The sequence below is a fragment of the Diospyros lotus genome, chromosome 12 (assembly GCF_014633365.1).
Source record: "Diospyros lotus cultivar Yz01 chromosome 12, ASM1463336v1, whole genome shotgun sequence".
NCBI lineage: Eukaryota > Viridiplantae > Streptophyta > Magnoliopsida > Ericales > Ebenaceae > Diospyros > Diospyros lotus.
This window is the reverse complement of record NC_068349.1, coordinates 2,151,249-2,165,782: the sequence shown is the minus strand read 5'-3', so window position 1 is coordinate 2,165,782 and position 14,534 is coordinate 2,151,249. Positions and strand designations below refer to the sequence as shown.

Here is a 14,534-nt window from a genome sequence, read left to right as displayed (position 1 = left end):
GCCGGCTTAAATAGTTTTTTTTATTTCTCTTAATTGTCATTTTTGCATTAAATAAATTTACGATGAATAATAATTAAACTAGGTAATACTAATCAGATTAAGGGCGAGCACGTTTTGGTTCGATTTAAGTTGTAGGTTAATTCAGTTCAGTTTTTAAGTTTAATAATTTTGATTATTTTGGTTTGATTATATTTTTATGTTAACAAAATTTAAAATAATCAAATTGACCAAAATATCAAAAATGATGTTATTATTTTACTTTGTTATTTTGGTTTTTTTTTAATTTCAATTTTTTGGATGATTTGATTTTTTTATTTTTTTAATTTATTCTGTTTGAGAATCTATTCAATCAGTTTAGTTTTTAATATATATTTTGTCTATCTAATTTAAATAATTTGATCGATTCATAACTAACTGACATATCTAAATTAGATAATAGTTAAATATCAATAAATGTATTTTATTTTTATATAATATTTATTTATTATATTTTACTTTTAATATTTAAATAATTATATTAATTGATGATAAATATATCATGTTTTAAATAATTTAATCGACTAATATAATTATTTGAATGTTGAGAATGATATGCAATAAGTGCACTTTATTTAAAAATAATGTGTATTTATTATTATTTAACAGTACCCTTGAAACAATTATTAGCATTTCCCAATTAAATTTGTGATGGCAATAATGATCGATCAAAATTTTAATGGCTATATTCACGCTTCACATTAAAAATCACTTTTTATTATCAAAAATATTTTCATTTTTTTACCAAATTTATCTATCTAAAATAATTTTTCACATATCAAAATATACTCTTAAAATTAACTTATTAAAAAATCCAATAAATCTATGCAAATATTTACTTTTTTTATTAGATAGATTATTAAAAAATGAAAAAAAGATGACAAAGAGCAAATTTATTTGAACTTTTGCTTTTATTAATATTTTATTATTTGTTAATTTCAATAGCCAATTAAAAAGTATGGCAAGTTACAATTAACATCTATATATTTAGTGAATGTATAACGAGTTAATAGGTTCTCTCATGACGAATATACGATATATAGGAAGATGTACAAAATCCTGACTAATTAAATGGGAACACGATATGTTGTTGTTGATGATAAATATTGGAGAAAAGCAATAGATTTATAAAAAATAATAAGATGTGAGTTGAAAGTAAGAGATAAAAATAATTACGGTATTAAATGACAAATGATCGAAATTCAATTCCATTGTCGTATCTTTTTATAAATTGTTTCAAACAAAAGAGATCAAACATAAAATATTATTGTTAATGTGCTAATGCAAGCTATTATTGTCTTTAATCATCGTTGATAATGGAATAATTCGTATCTGATCATTTATATATTTTGAAAACAATAAAAAAAATATAGATAAAATATAGAAATAGAAACCCAGCAACAATGTTAACTAATCATATAGTTGTCGACATGCTATTAATAATTTAGACAAATTAAGAGTAAAAGATAAATAAAATAATGGTATCGGTGATTGAGTTTTTAGGTTCGAATTCGACAATGCTTGCTAACAATAATGCGCGTACACTTAAAATATTAGCAAGTTGCCCTAAGGGCATAGTTTTGTGATTATGGTGATCCATTTGGAACTTACTCCATCATGATCAGAGTGTTACTTTGGGATCGAAACTAAGGGTCACTAGGTTTCCCGATTTAACTCATTTATCATACTCTAAGCCTAATAGGTGATAACATAGTTGTTAAACTCCCGATTTTATGGGTATGATTTTACATGTCGAATACCTTCTTACGATTTTACGATTTTAACAACCTTAGGTAATAACGCTCGTGATGGGTATTACAAAATATATATATATATATATATTGGCAAGTTTAAGAATATGAGCGATATATACCGTTTAAATTTATTGATTATGTTCATATTTTTATCAAACCTGATACTATAATATAATTTGCCCACAAATTATTGTCCTTAATCATCGTTGATAATGGAATAATTCGTATCTGATCATTTATATATTTTGAAAACAATAAAAAAAATATAGATAAAATATAGAAATAGAAACCCAGCAACAATGTTAACTAATCATATAGTTGTCGACATGCTATTAATAATTTAGACAAATTAAGAGTAAAAGATAAATAAAATAATGGTATCGGTGATTGAGTTTTTAGGTTCGAATTCGACAATGCTTGCTAACAATAATGCGCGTACACTTAAAATATTAGCAAGTTGCCCTAAGGGCATAATTCTGTGATTATGGCGATCCATTTGGAGCTTACTCCATCATGATCAGAGTGTTACTTTGGGATCGAAACTAAGGGTCACTAGGTTTCCCGATTTAACTCATTTATCATACTCTAAGCCTAATAGGTGATAACATAGTTGTTAAACTCCCGATTTTATGGGTACAATTTTACATGTCGAATACCTTCTTACGATTTTACGATTTTAACAACCTTAGGTGATAACGCTCGTGATGGGCATTACAAAAAATATATATATATATATTGGCAAGTTTAAGAATATGAGCGATATATACCGTTTAAATTTATTGATTATGTTCATATTTTTATCAAACCTGATACTATAATATAATTTGCCCACAAAGAAATTACTTTTCTTTTCACTTATTTTCACAAATTCATGAAAATGGATTTGAATGTTTGAATATGGCTTTCACATTTTTCATAAAAAAATATTTATTTTGTGTTGAATATTATTTTGATGACATAACTAATTAATATTATTTCATTTAACTAGTACACCCACATAATTAATCGTTATTGTGTCTATTTACGTGCAACAATATCTTATAAAATAATCTAGTGTAATAATAGCATTTAATTGAAAAATATTTATGAAAAACTCATAATTGGAAAAAATATATACGAGTATTGATTAGAGTTTAAATTTTAAAATTTATATCAAAATACGAGTATAAATATAAAATAATAAAACAAACTACTAACAAATTTTATAATTCCACTTTGCCACTCTACTAAAACTAGTTTTATTGTTCAAATGCCTTGTTCACTCATGATATGGTCTCGTTTTTATGATGCATACAAATATCTCGGGCAAGTATTTCAATGTTTTCAAAACGTCAAAAAAATGTTTTTGGTCAATTTATGCAAATTAAATAATATTTAAAATTATTTTATAATATTAAAAAATATAAAAAACGTGTTTCGTTTACGAACAAATATTCATATACAAAAAATTTTTTACCTTTAACCATGTTTTTTTCGTGTCTAACTCAAAATTTTTAATTTTGTTAATAATTTATTTTCAAAATTTGTTGGAATTAATTATAATTATTTTAAAATAATTTTATATATTAAAATTTATATTTATAAAAGACCTTTATATTAATTTATTTACACATTTCTTTCACAAATTTGTTTCTTTTTTTAAATATTAATTTCCATTATTCGTATCTTATTCGTGCTGTTTTGGAGTTTTGCAGTCGGGCCCCGTTATTTTCTTTCCTTCTCCGTTTTGCCCCTGCAATTTTCAACTTACCGCAAATCTAACCGTACTCGCAATCAAACAAACGGAAGCCTGGGCCGTCAGATTATCCACTCTCGAGGGTCCCACCCTACGACGCAAACAAAATATCCAAGCGGACACCAGCAAACAATTAAAATTCGTGAGGCAATCTCACACTCACAGCAGTCAACAAAGGTGTTCAGATTTTGGTCCGGATTAATTTAAACTGGTAAATTTAATTCAGTCTAAGATTGAATAACTTTGCTTTAATTTTTAATTTAAAATTTTGGTATTTTATCTTATTTTAGTTTTAAATAAATAATGAATAAATTATTATATATATTATGCCCAATAATAAATTTTATTAAATAAAAATATAATTGCTAAGGTGTTTGGAGTTTATAAGAAAGAAAACGCATAGAAGTTCCTTAACAAATATTTTAATATTTAAATTAGACATCAAATACTTGAAGAACGTATTAAGATTAGTGTCGGATACGTATGTTTCCAATATTCACAAGAATTCAAATTTTATAAATGATGTCTATCATTTTTGTGAGATTTTGAGGTATTTTTAGATGTCAAAGTTATATTATTCCTACTTTAGTCAGGATCAGAGGGAAATTACACATTTTTAGTCAAAAAAATTATTGTGGGCTTTTAGATTTGGTTAGTTTTTTAATGCGTTTTTACATGTGACGTGGTAATATGCATGTAACTTTATTTAACAATACAATAATATGCTATTTTACAATTTATATTGGTGTATTTAGGACAATTATATATAATTATTGTACGTATTGCATAGCATGTATTGTTGTATTTATAGAAGCAATATGACATTATGAATAACTTGATTAGGTCTCAATGATGGCTTTAGCTCGCAAAGAATAAGCAGAATAACCGGATCTGATGTTTACTTGTTTTTATCCTTAAAAAGCCAGACTCTATATGGTGCAGAATTTTTACTCCTTATTTTAAGGAGATAAGAATGACACTTTGTCACTCACGAGGTGGCCTCACCATATTTAACTTTGGGTAAATTGTCTATATCTTACACTATAAATAAATGATCAAAAGTTATTATACCGGAATGATAAAAATATATACTGTGATTTTGTTAAAATGGTTAGAGAACAGTCATGGATTAGGTATCATTCTGATTGAACCAAGTAAAAAACTATTGAGTATTGTTAGTTGATGGAATAATTGTTCTCTTTCCCTTGCATTTGTGATTTTTGGATTAGTACGAGTCAACGTAACTCGATTGATTATTTCTCTTAGTTAACAATGGTCAATTCTATTTAATAAAATATAATAATATTATAATGATAAAAATTAAATATAATTATTAAAAATTAAGCTATTTGGGTGATTTTTTAAAATTTTAAAATTTACAAAGGACAAGCGCACTATGGCGGGAATTTGGTAATAACATGACTTCAAGGGTCAATGCATCGTCACAAACTAAATTCCAGGGGTACGATCACTGAGGGCAAAACTGTAATTTGATGCAGAGCTTAATTGCTGCTCACGGACAATCGTGAGCCAAGCCACGCGCGGACCACGAGCGTGGATCAGACAACCACCATGTTGCTGAACAGTGCTGGAGCGACGCTCACCGGCAATAAAAGGGCCACCCACCTTTCTCCCATCTTTCTTCTCTCTTTCTCCCTCTGCAATTCTCTCTCTCTTCTGCCGCGTAAAATCTATCGATTCTGTTCGATTTTCCGGTCCAAGATCTGCGGCATTGCTCGAATATCTCTTCTCTCTCTCTCTAGATTGCAGCTGGAGATCTGTCACTGTTTTTGTCTGCAAACGACTGTTGATCTTCTCTGTCTGCTCGGATCTCGCCGCGTTTGGTGGATCTATGAGCCCTCCCGCATTGTTGTTCCCGAGCTAGGTTTTAGTGGCTCCATGCTTCTCTGGTTGCTGTCGCGCGTTCAGAGCGATGCGCTGTGTTGTTTCTGGAAAAGTAGGTGGTAGTGAGCACAATCGCCGGAAACCTAGAGGTATTAGGCGGGGCTCCGGCGAGGCATTCGGGCTTGGCAGCGTAGGGTTCTGACGATGGTGTGTGTGAACTGCGTGCTGAACAGGGAAGATGCGGCCTCTTCTTCTGCTTCGTTTTCTTCTGCCTATGTTCGGCCTGTTTTCCTCTAGCTTTGGTACATATACTTTTGGTCTTCCTTTTTCTTCTTTTTTGTATCCACAGTTTTTTCTGTTTGCATTTATTTTATTACCGACAAAGCGGAAAAAAAGGTACATGACAGGAATGAAAAGAAGAAAATACGAATATTATGTTTTTTCGTTGCTTTGCTTTCTGACTGGCCAGGAAATCGGTTGGAGTAAACAAAGCTGTTATTTGAGGTTCAACTGAAGCATTTGTTTTCTCATTTCCTACACAGTTAGAAACTTTGAACTCCGACATTTGAAGTCCAATGCACAATTTGTTTCTTCGCATTTCCTGCGCCTTATTTTTTGGGCAACCAAACGGTGTTCAGATAAGTTGAAAAAAATATATTTACTTTTGGGTCTTGGGGCTTTACACGCCAAAACTTTGACTATGTAGTTAACTGGAGTAATTCTTTTCATCTAGCACGAGAAAGGTGTATCAATCTTGCAATTTTGTTTTTAGAACATACGTTATAGTGCCAAGATGATATATCCAGTCTGTAAAGTATATCTACGGAAATAAAGAATTTATGCATTACTTTCTGAACCCTAAAATTGTCGTACTATGGACGCTATTATTGGGAAGTCTAATTGCACCTGTATGTTAATTTGACCTATAGTGCATTGAAAACTTTGGGATTGTCTATGACACTCACAGACTTGCAGGCGGTATCTTTTGTTGCCACATGCAAGCAGGATATTGTGATAGGGTGAATTGCTTCCACCTTCCAGCTCTGCAATATTTAGGAAAAAAACAACAAAAGAAATACTGACATGTTAGGAGATGCCATTGATATTTATCGGAGTGTGTTGTGACTGAGAAGGGCATTGTTCTTCATCATGGCCATTCCTATATCTATTATTGGATGTGTCTATTTGGCAGCAAGTTTTGGGGTCCGGTGTGTGGATTATCAGATGTCATGGTTTTCTCTGAAGAGTGAAACATTTTAAACTTTTTTTTGGTTGGCTAGCTAAGTCTAACATTTAATATTGAGCACCAAATTATGCTTACTTTAATTGACCACTTAAATGTTTCAAGGACTTATCCTATCACTAATTGATCATCTAGACCAAAATTATGGAATTCTTGGGTCTATTATGCTTTGATCAACAAGAGCAGCTACCTCAATCAAATTGTAGCTCTCTTGTAAGAATCAATAAGATGAACAGTGTGTGTCGAGTACTATTCAATTATACATGTCAGTCACTTTAACAGTCAGTTATATGCTCTGATGCAAGTGTCTCTACTCTTTCTTATTTTGTATTTTGATGGTATGCATTTTTTTTAATGCTTCAGGGCTCCCGCTACTGCACATATACTTGTCTCCCAGTCTACTGCCAAGTCGGACATTGCTTATGAGGAAAATCTCAACAGAGCATGGTAATGCTCAAAATTATTCTCTTTAACTTTATGGAATTTCCTTTCTTATTCCTGCATTTTCTTTACTTATTGCTTTTTGTGATTTGTGGTTTGCTGGTCTGGAGTCTGTGCACCTGTACACAAGACCATTTGATGCACAAAGGGGATTAAATGTTGACAAATGCAAAATGGATATGGATAACGTTAAAAGTTTTCATGTGCCATGAGACGGCCAACTTTGCTTCCTGACTGTTCCCTAATGACTCTCATGATGATTGTGCCAATTTACATCTAATTAGTGGATACATTGATGTGTCTCTAAGTGGCAGGAAAGGCATCAAACAATTTCTTGCATATTTGATTATTTTTTAAGTTTCAATAAGAAAGGTTATCAGTGCATGTAGTTTCTTAAGAATTGAAACATGATCGAAAGATTGTGAACATGCCTGATTCTGTGTGTTCTCTTCTCTGGCCTTGAACTGATTACTGAATGGACCAGGTCTGGCAAAGTTGCTACCTGAAAGGATACCACGTGAAGTGGATTTGTGGCCTCTTGAACTGACATCTTGCCCCAAGGACCTCTATAAACTCCAAGAAGATACTAGGAACAAGAAGGATAAACAAACCCACTCCCCAGTGAACATTGAATTTACAAAACCAAAGATAGATGGGTGGGATTCCCTAAATTGCCAGGTCATGATTAGCTGAGAGAGACCAGTTGGAGTCTTGGGATCTAGCAGGAAATGCATTTTATTTTCCACTCTTGTTCATATTATTTGATATCCGTCCTTCCTAAATTGAAAAAAATCTATCTTTTGTAGCTTCTCTATTTATCTCTCCTTGTGTCTTGGTGATAATCCCAGCTAATCAAGGTCTAAATCTGATTTTCATTTGATATTTATGGATTCGTATACACATGTATGCTTCACCAGATAACTTAAGAGGCATGATATTACTGTCTGCAGGGAGATATATGTCAACAAGAACATTATTTGCTCCTTCAGAGCTGCCCCATATGTCAAGGCTCAAGCCTTCTTGGGAGTCATCTGCTGCTCCTGCTCTATCCCCGGTGTCTCAAGGTACCCAGTCAGATCCATTGTCTTAACTCTTTAAGCCTTCCACTTTCTGACTTTGCACCCTGTATGATTTGTCTGCATGGGGTTTTATTGATATCTGTGGTTTTCTTATGCATTAAGATTTTTGTCCTGATGTTGAAAAATTCCTGTTAGGTCCTAGCACAGGTACCTTCCCAAAACATCATCATCATGGCCATCATAAGAGACCTATTTCAGTTGCCCCAGCTCCTTCCAAATTACAAGGTAATATTTTAGTTGTATTCTCCAAACTCTACCTAATTCTGACCATCTTTTAATATCTCAATATACTAAGAATTTATAACTACAGTGCCAGAAAACATGAGTACAAATGCAACTGACATCGTCCTTCTTATAAGCCTTAGTCCCACAAGGGGGGTTTGGCTACATAGATTTTAGCGAATCATATCTATCCACAACAATTTTTTTTTTGGTAAGGCCATGGTATCTCAAAAAGCAACTGCAGCGACTTGATGTTTCCAATATTTATAACAGAAATCCTTGATATAAAAAACAAAAAGAAAAAACCAATAAGGGGAAATTGTAGTCTCCTTTTGTCCAGGGATAGCTGGATAATCAATATGCCAGGAGCAGCTTACACTAGTCAAAAAATATAATAAACTACTGCTCTAGCTTGCATGAAAACAAATATTTATACTAGATAAATAGTTCTTTGTTATTGGTTTGCTAGTGAATTCCAGGCAGGCAATTTATAGTTTCTTTAACCTGCTTGAAGAAAATCTTAAACTGAAAATTCACTAGGGAGCCAATTGCTAAGACTAAGACATTCTTTAAATTGCTACTCCGGTAGGAGCATTAAGGTATGGTTTTTGTGGACCTGTTATGGCCATTATGCATTTATTAGAGACCAAAACATATCAAAAGCAGCTCTACATATGTGTTACAATGAATTGACAACTGGCTACTGTTTAAAGTGAAGTTGTTAAATGGACAAATCAATTATAAAAGCATTTTTTTACACTGGTATAAGTAGTGAGATTAAAACTTGTGATTGTTGTTCTCATTGTTGTTGTTATTTATGAGTCTTATGACATTTATAGGGTGACTTCTCTGCTAGTGTTTTGTTGTAACAATATATTTCTAAGCTTTTGCTTAACATGGAAAATATAATTTTTTGGGGGTAAATTGCCTCCAGACCCCTTCTGGGTTGGTTCATTTTCACGAAGACACCCTATGGTTTTAAAAATCTCTTTGAATGCTCCTATAGTTTGTTTTTTTAGCTCGAACACCACTCTCGGATGCAAACAACACTTATTAAATCCTAATTAAAATATTAAAACAAGTTAATTAAATCCTAACTAAGTTAAATTAAGTAAAAGTTAAGGCAGAATAAAAAATAAAAAGAAAAGCCATTGCTGGAAATGATGGGTTCAGGACCCATTGCTGATGAGACAAAACTTTTCTTGTGGTAGCCATTAGTAGCAGATTTAGGTTGTACTGGTTGTCCATATCTATTTTTTTCTTGGTCTATTAGGATTTTTTATAGCATATGTGATAGTCTGCCTATTTAAAGAATTTGCATATTATTTTTGTGTTCCAAGCTCCCTTTGATTCCTTGTTAATTTCTTTCTTATACCATATTTAATGGCTTTGGTTTTAAAATTTTTTCCTAGGTTGTGGTCAAACATGTGTGGAGCCTCTGACTTCGACTCCCCTTGGGTCCCCATGTGGTTGTGTCTTTCCTATGAAAGTCAGACTTCTGTTGGATGTATCTCTCTATGCTATCTTTCCTGTGGTTAATGAACTTGAAATTGAGGTTGCATCAGGCACATATCTAAGACAAAGTCAAGTGACAATTATTGGTGCCAGTGCTGATAGCCAAAACCAGGAAAAAACAGTGGTGGATATTAATTTGGTTCCTTTGGGACAAAAGTTTGATAATACCACTGCAATGTTGACTTATCAGAGATTTTGGCAGAAAAAGGTGCCTCTAAATGCGACTCTTTTTGGAAATTATGAAGTGATAAACATTAATTATCCAGGTAGTTATTTATCAAAATAAAAATCCTGGTATCCATGTTATATCCATTCATTAATTGTCTCTTATATGTGACTATGATATTTTAGAGTCTGAAAAAGTTCTGAACAGGACTTCCTTCTTCACCACCATCTGAGGGTCCTATGGGCAATGGTCCAAGTGGAAGTGCTGGAAGTGAGCAATTCCCTGTTTCAGCGGATCTTGTCAATAATGCCAAGAAGCTGAATGCTAAAACTATTTTTGTCATTGCTTTGTCTGCTTTTGTACTCTTGTTGGTTTTCTGCGGAGCAGTTTCCATCCTCTTAAAATGGAGGACAGTTGGTAGATCATCAAATGCTGTTGGTCCTGTCTTTACACCATCCATTAATAAAAGACCTGGTGAGTTTCTTTTGTTCTTATCTGTTAAAAATTCTGTCCATAAATGGATATAGTTGCTTCAATTGCTCATAAAATGGTTTGGAAAATTGGCTTAGCAATACGCATCAGGTCTTTTTGCATTTTTTTTTTGTCTTCCTGTTTATATTATTGTTTTGTAGTTTTGAAAGTGATGATATTTTTCCTTGTTTTATTTGCAAGAATACAAATCCAAAAGCCACCCAAAAGTAGTTTGCCCTGAATAATGAAATGGGTCTTCTTTGCTAAAACTCTCTTTGTGCTGTCATAGTAACGTTTTGCTCCTTTTTGGTGGTTGTTTAACTCAAACTTTGATAGGGCTTTCCACTGAAACTAATGGATTTCAATCACTAAAAGCTCCTTCCTTGTACCTCCTATCTGGCTGTTGTGTAATTTTGAACAACTTTAAAGTCTTGGGTAAAGCAATTACTAGTCTTGTGTATAATCTTATATATATATATTTGAAAATTTTGAACCTACCACATTGAAGTTTAGTTCGTTCACTTTTCCTGGCTTCAATAGATCAGCCAATAAGAATGATGCCATGAACATGCGTGCCTATTAGGCTTTTTGCCCTTTGGCCTCTGGATGACAAATTTTATGGTTAAGATTATCAGATTTGAGTTTCAACTTCCAAAAATTTGCAAGGTTTTACTCTTACCTTCCAAAGTACTACTTTGTCGACCCATTTTTGGGAGCAATTTTACAATATACTTAAGACTGGGAGTCAGAAAATCAGAGAGATAAAATTGTGTTTGTATGTGGGATTTATTGACTCTAGCTTGTTACCATGTATTAAGTTGTTTATGCTTTCTTGCTTAAGAAAGGTCACATTGCTGGTGTTATTGTGATGTCTGGTCTTAGCAGCACCACATTTCTTTGATGTTAGCATGTAAATTTACTACCAAGTTAGGTGAAAAATATCCATCTTGCTAATGTTGTCCTTGGGCACTTCAGTTGAAGTGTTTGATCCCCCATTGTATCATACCCAAAAATAGATAATGCCGTTTTCCCAATGTTACAAGGCTGATTATTGAGTTTGATTGTTAGCATCAAAGAACTTATCTATATACCGGGTACACACAATTTTATATTATCTTTCCCTGTAACACTAGTAATTGCCTCCATTGCATTTACTGAATTGCTCAGTAAGGAAAACAAATTGTGCGGGATTATTACTGTCTGTTGAGGTGGATCATCAAATGCATTTGTTTGTGTTGGTAACGAATTTACGCACTAGTGTTTACGAAAATTAATTCAAGGGCACTATCTCTTTTATATCCTTAGGTCCCCAAATCTCAAGATAAGTTAACAACCTAAGGTTCTCCACCATAAAGGTTACAACTATCTTTCTCACTTTTGTATTGGAATTGATTTGGGAACATTACAATTGGTTTACTATTGTATTGCCCTTATCACGTCTCTCCTTTTCTATTTTGAGCATAGATTAAAACATTTATATAGTATTTAGCAACATCACATAAGTCAGATACACAGAATTCTTACATGACATGGTCAAGCTTATCTGATGTACTAAATTTTGTTGGTTGATTAGTACTTTCATTTAGTCATTTTTGACTATCTAAATTTGTATACACATTGTGTGAATTTCTGCATTTGATGCAGGAACTGGGGCTATGTTATCAAGTAGCATGGCAAGCTCAACGTCAATATCCCCCATTTCTGCCATGCAGGCTTCCATTCTTTCTGTTCAAACTTTTGCTCTAGCAGAGGTAGAGAAAGCCACGGAAAAGTTTAGTTCAAGAAAGGTTTTGGGTGAAGGAGGATTTGGTCGTGTTTATCATGGGATCCTGGAAGATAGAACTGAAGTTGCTGTTAAACTGCTTACACGGGATAATCAGAATGGGGATAATGAATTTATCTCAGAAATTGAGATGCTAAGCCGACTGCATCACCGTAACCTTGTGAAACTCATCGGTATATGCATTGAAGATCACACCCGCTGCTTGGTTTATGAGCTTGTTCCCAATGGCAGTGTCGAGTCTCATTTACACGGTACTAATATAGATGGGTGGCGCACCTTGTTTCATTCAACATCATGCATTGTGTGAATAATTAGTCACATAATTTCTGCCATCAGCAAAAAAATGTATGTCTGCCAACATTATTCATGTCTTGTGTTTCAGGCGCTGACAAGAGAAAGGGGCCTCTTGAGTGGGAGACACGATTAAAGATTGCACTTGGTGCGGCTAGAGGCTTGGCTTATCTTCATGAAGATTCTAACCCTCGTGTAATTCACCGAGATTTCAAGGCTAGTAACATCTTGTTAGAAGAAGATTTCACCCCGAAGGTTTCAGATTTTGGGTTAGCTAGGGAAGCAACAGAAGGAAGTCAGCACGTGTCAACTCGGGTCATGGGAACTTTCGGGTATACGATATATACTTGTGCTATGCTTCTCATTTTGTCAATTTTCTAAAGAAGTCTTTAAATCCTGAACTATGATGACCTTGTGTTTCAACACATAGTCTGAACTATATAAGTGGATAGTAGTTTGATAAGATATTACCATAGATTATTCTATGAGATCCTGGACATTAGGGTTATTAAGAAATCTTCTGGAAATCAGTATTTGTCCTCTTAATTCCTCATTGAAAAACTGATGACATGGTTTTCCTTTTACCTTAGCACGCAATCAAATAAATAAAACCTTTTCCCCCCTTAAAAGATGAAGCTCAAAGGAAAACTTATTGCTTCGTTATCTTATATTTGGCTGCCCAACTCTGCAAGTCATGTATACAGTGTAGTAAATAATTCATTGACCTTGGATTTGAACAGCATGCTTTACCAAGTGTTCTTGATTGCGAGTATTGTGGCGCTTAGAGTGGGGGCATTTAGTTATGTTCTGATGGAGTTGTAACTTGATTTGTAGGTACGTTGCTCCTGAATATGCAATGACAGGGCATCTCCTTGTGAAAAGTGATGTTTATAGTTATGGGGTCGTTCTTTTGGAGCTTCTATCTGGAAGGAAACCTGTGGACATGTCTCAGCCCCCGGGACAAGAGAACCTTGTCACTTGGGCACGATCTCTGCTGACTAGCAGGGAAGGATTGGGACAGTTGGTGGATCCTTTCTTGGCTGGAAACTGCGACTTTGATGACATCGCAAAGGTTGCAGCCATAGCTTCCATGTGCGTGCACCCAGAGGTGACCCACAGGCCTTTTATGGGGGAGGTTGTGCAGGCACTGAAACTCATATGCAACGATACAGACGAGACTTGTGGCGATTGCTGTAGTCAGAAAGAGTCATCTGCTCGGTACTCTGATTTTAAGGGCGCTCTCTGCCCGTCCGAAAGTAGTTGGTGGAATGATGCCGGAGCCATTACGCCGCGCTTAACTTATGGGCAGGCCTCTTCTTTCATAACCATGGAGTATAGTTCAGGGCCACTCGAGGAGATGGAAAACAGACCGTTTTCCGCTTCGAGTTTGATCAGGGGAGGGGGTGGGGTCCCCGGGTTGCCTGTCGGGCATGGAAACCGATCAGGTCCCTTGAGAACGGTTCGGAGCAAGCAAGCGTTTTACAGATTGAAGGGGAGCCTGAGCGAACACGGCGGAGCTCTCCCAAATAATGGTGCCTGGTTTGAGTCTTCCTTTTAGAGTGTGTTTTAAAGTGTACAGTACCGAAAGGCCATGGCCAATGAAGTGGATGGCCTCTCTCGGTATAGTTAGTTAGCAGTCTGAATTTGCTCTTATTTGGAAAGGATTGCAACTTTTGCCTTCTAATTTTGATATATCATCAATTCATATCATACCAAAAGTGGGTTGAATTCTTCCTTCTCTTTGTACGCCCCTTGGAAATCACTGTTACAATTCGTTTATGTTTCTTTTTCTTCATTTTCGATAAGCAAGCAAAAATTGAAATGAAATGAAAGCAAAGCCCAAAGGTGGCAGCCCAGTCAAAGCCAAACTTGAGCATCGATGTTTATATTGATCATGAAAGGTATGATATGGGTTGTGGTGAAACCTATATATATTTTTTATATTTTTATATT

The 14,534-nt window shown here is 34.1% G+C and overlaps 1 protein-coding gene across 1 annotated transcript; it reads left to right on the top strand.

The window, feature by feature from the left end:
- Positions 1 to 5,131: 5,131 nt before the first annotated feature.
- LOC127787355 (receptor-like serine/threonine-protein kinase ALE2) lies at positions 5,132 to 14,318 on the top strand. Its single transcript, XM_052315353.1, has 9 exons — positions 5,132 to 5,672; positions 6,977 to 7,060; positions 8,005 to 8,118; positions 8,269 to 8,358; positions 9,768 to 10,136; positions 10,244 to 10,510; positions 12,152 to 12,541; positions 12,673 to 12,913; positions 13,416 to 14,318. Exons 1-9 carry the CDS (start codon positions 5,609 to 5,611, stop codon positions 14,137 to 14,139), a joined length of 2,343 nt encoding a protein of 780 aa, XP_052171313.1. The 5' UTR covers positions 5,132 to 5,608; the 3' UTR covers positions 14,140 to 14,318.
- Positions 14,319 to 14,534: the final 216 nt, after the last annotated feature.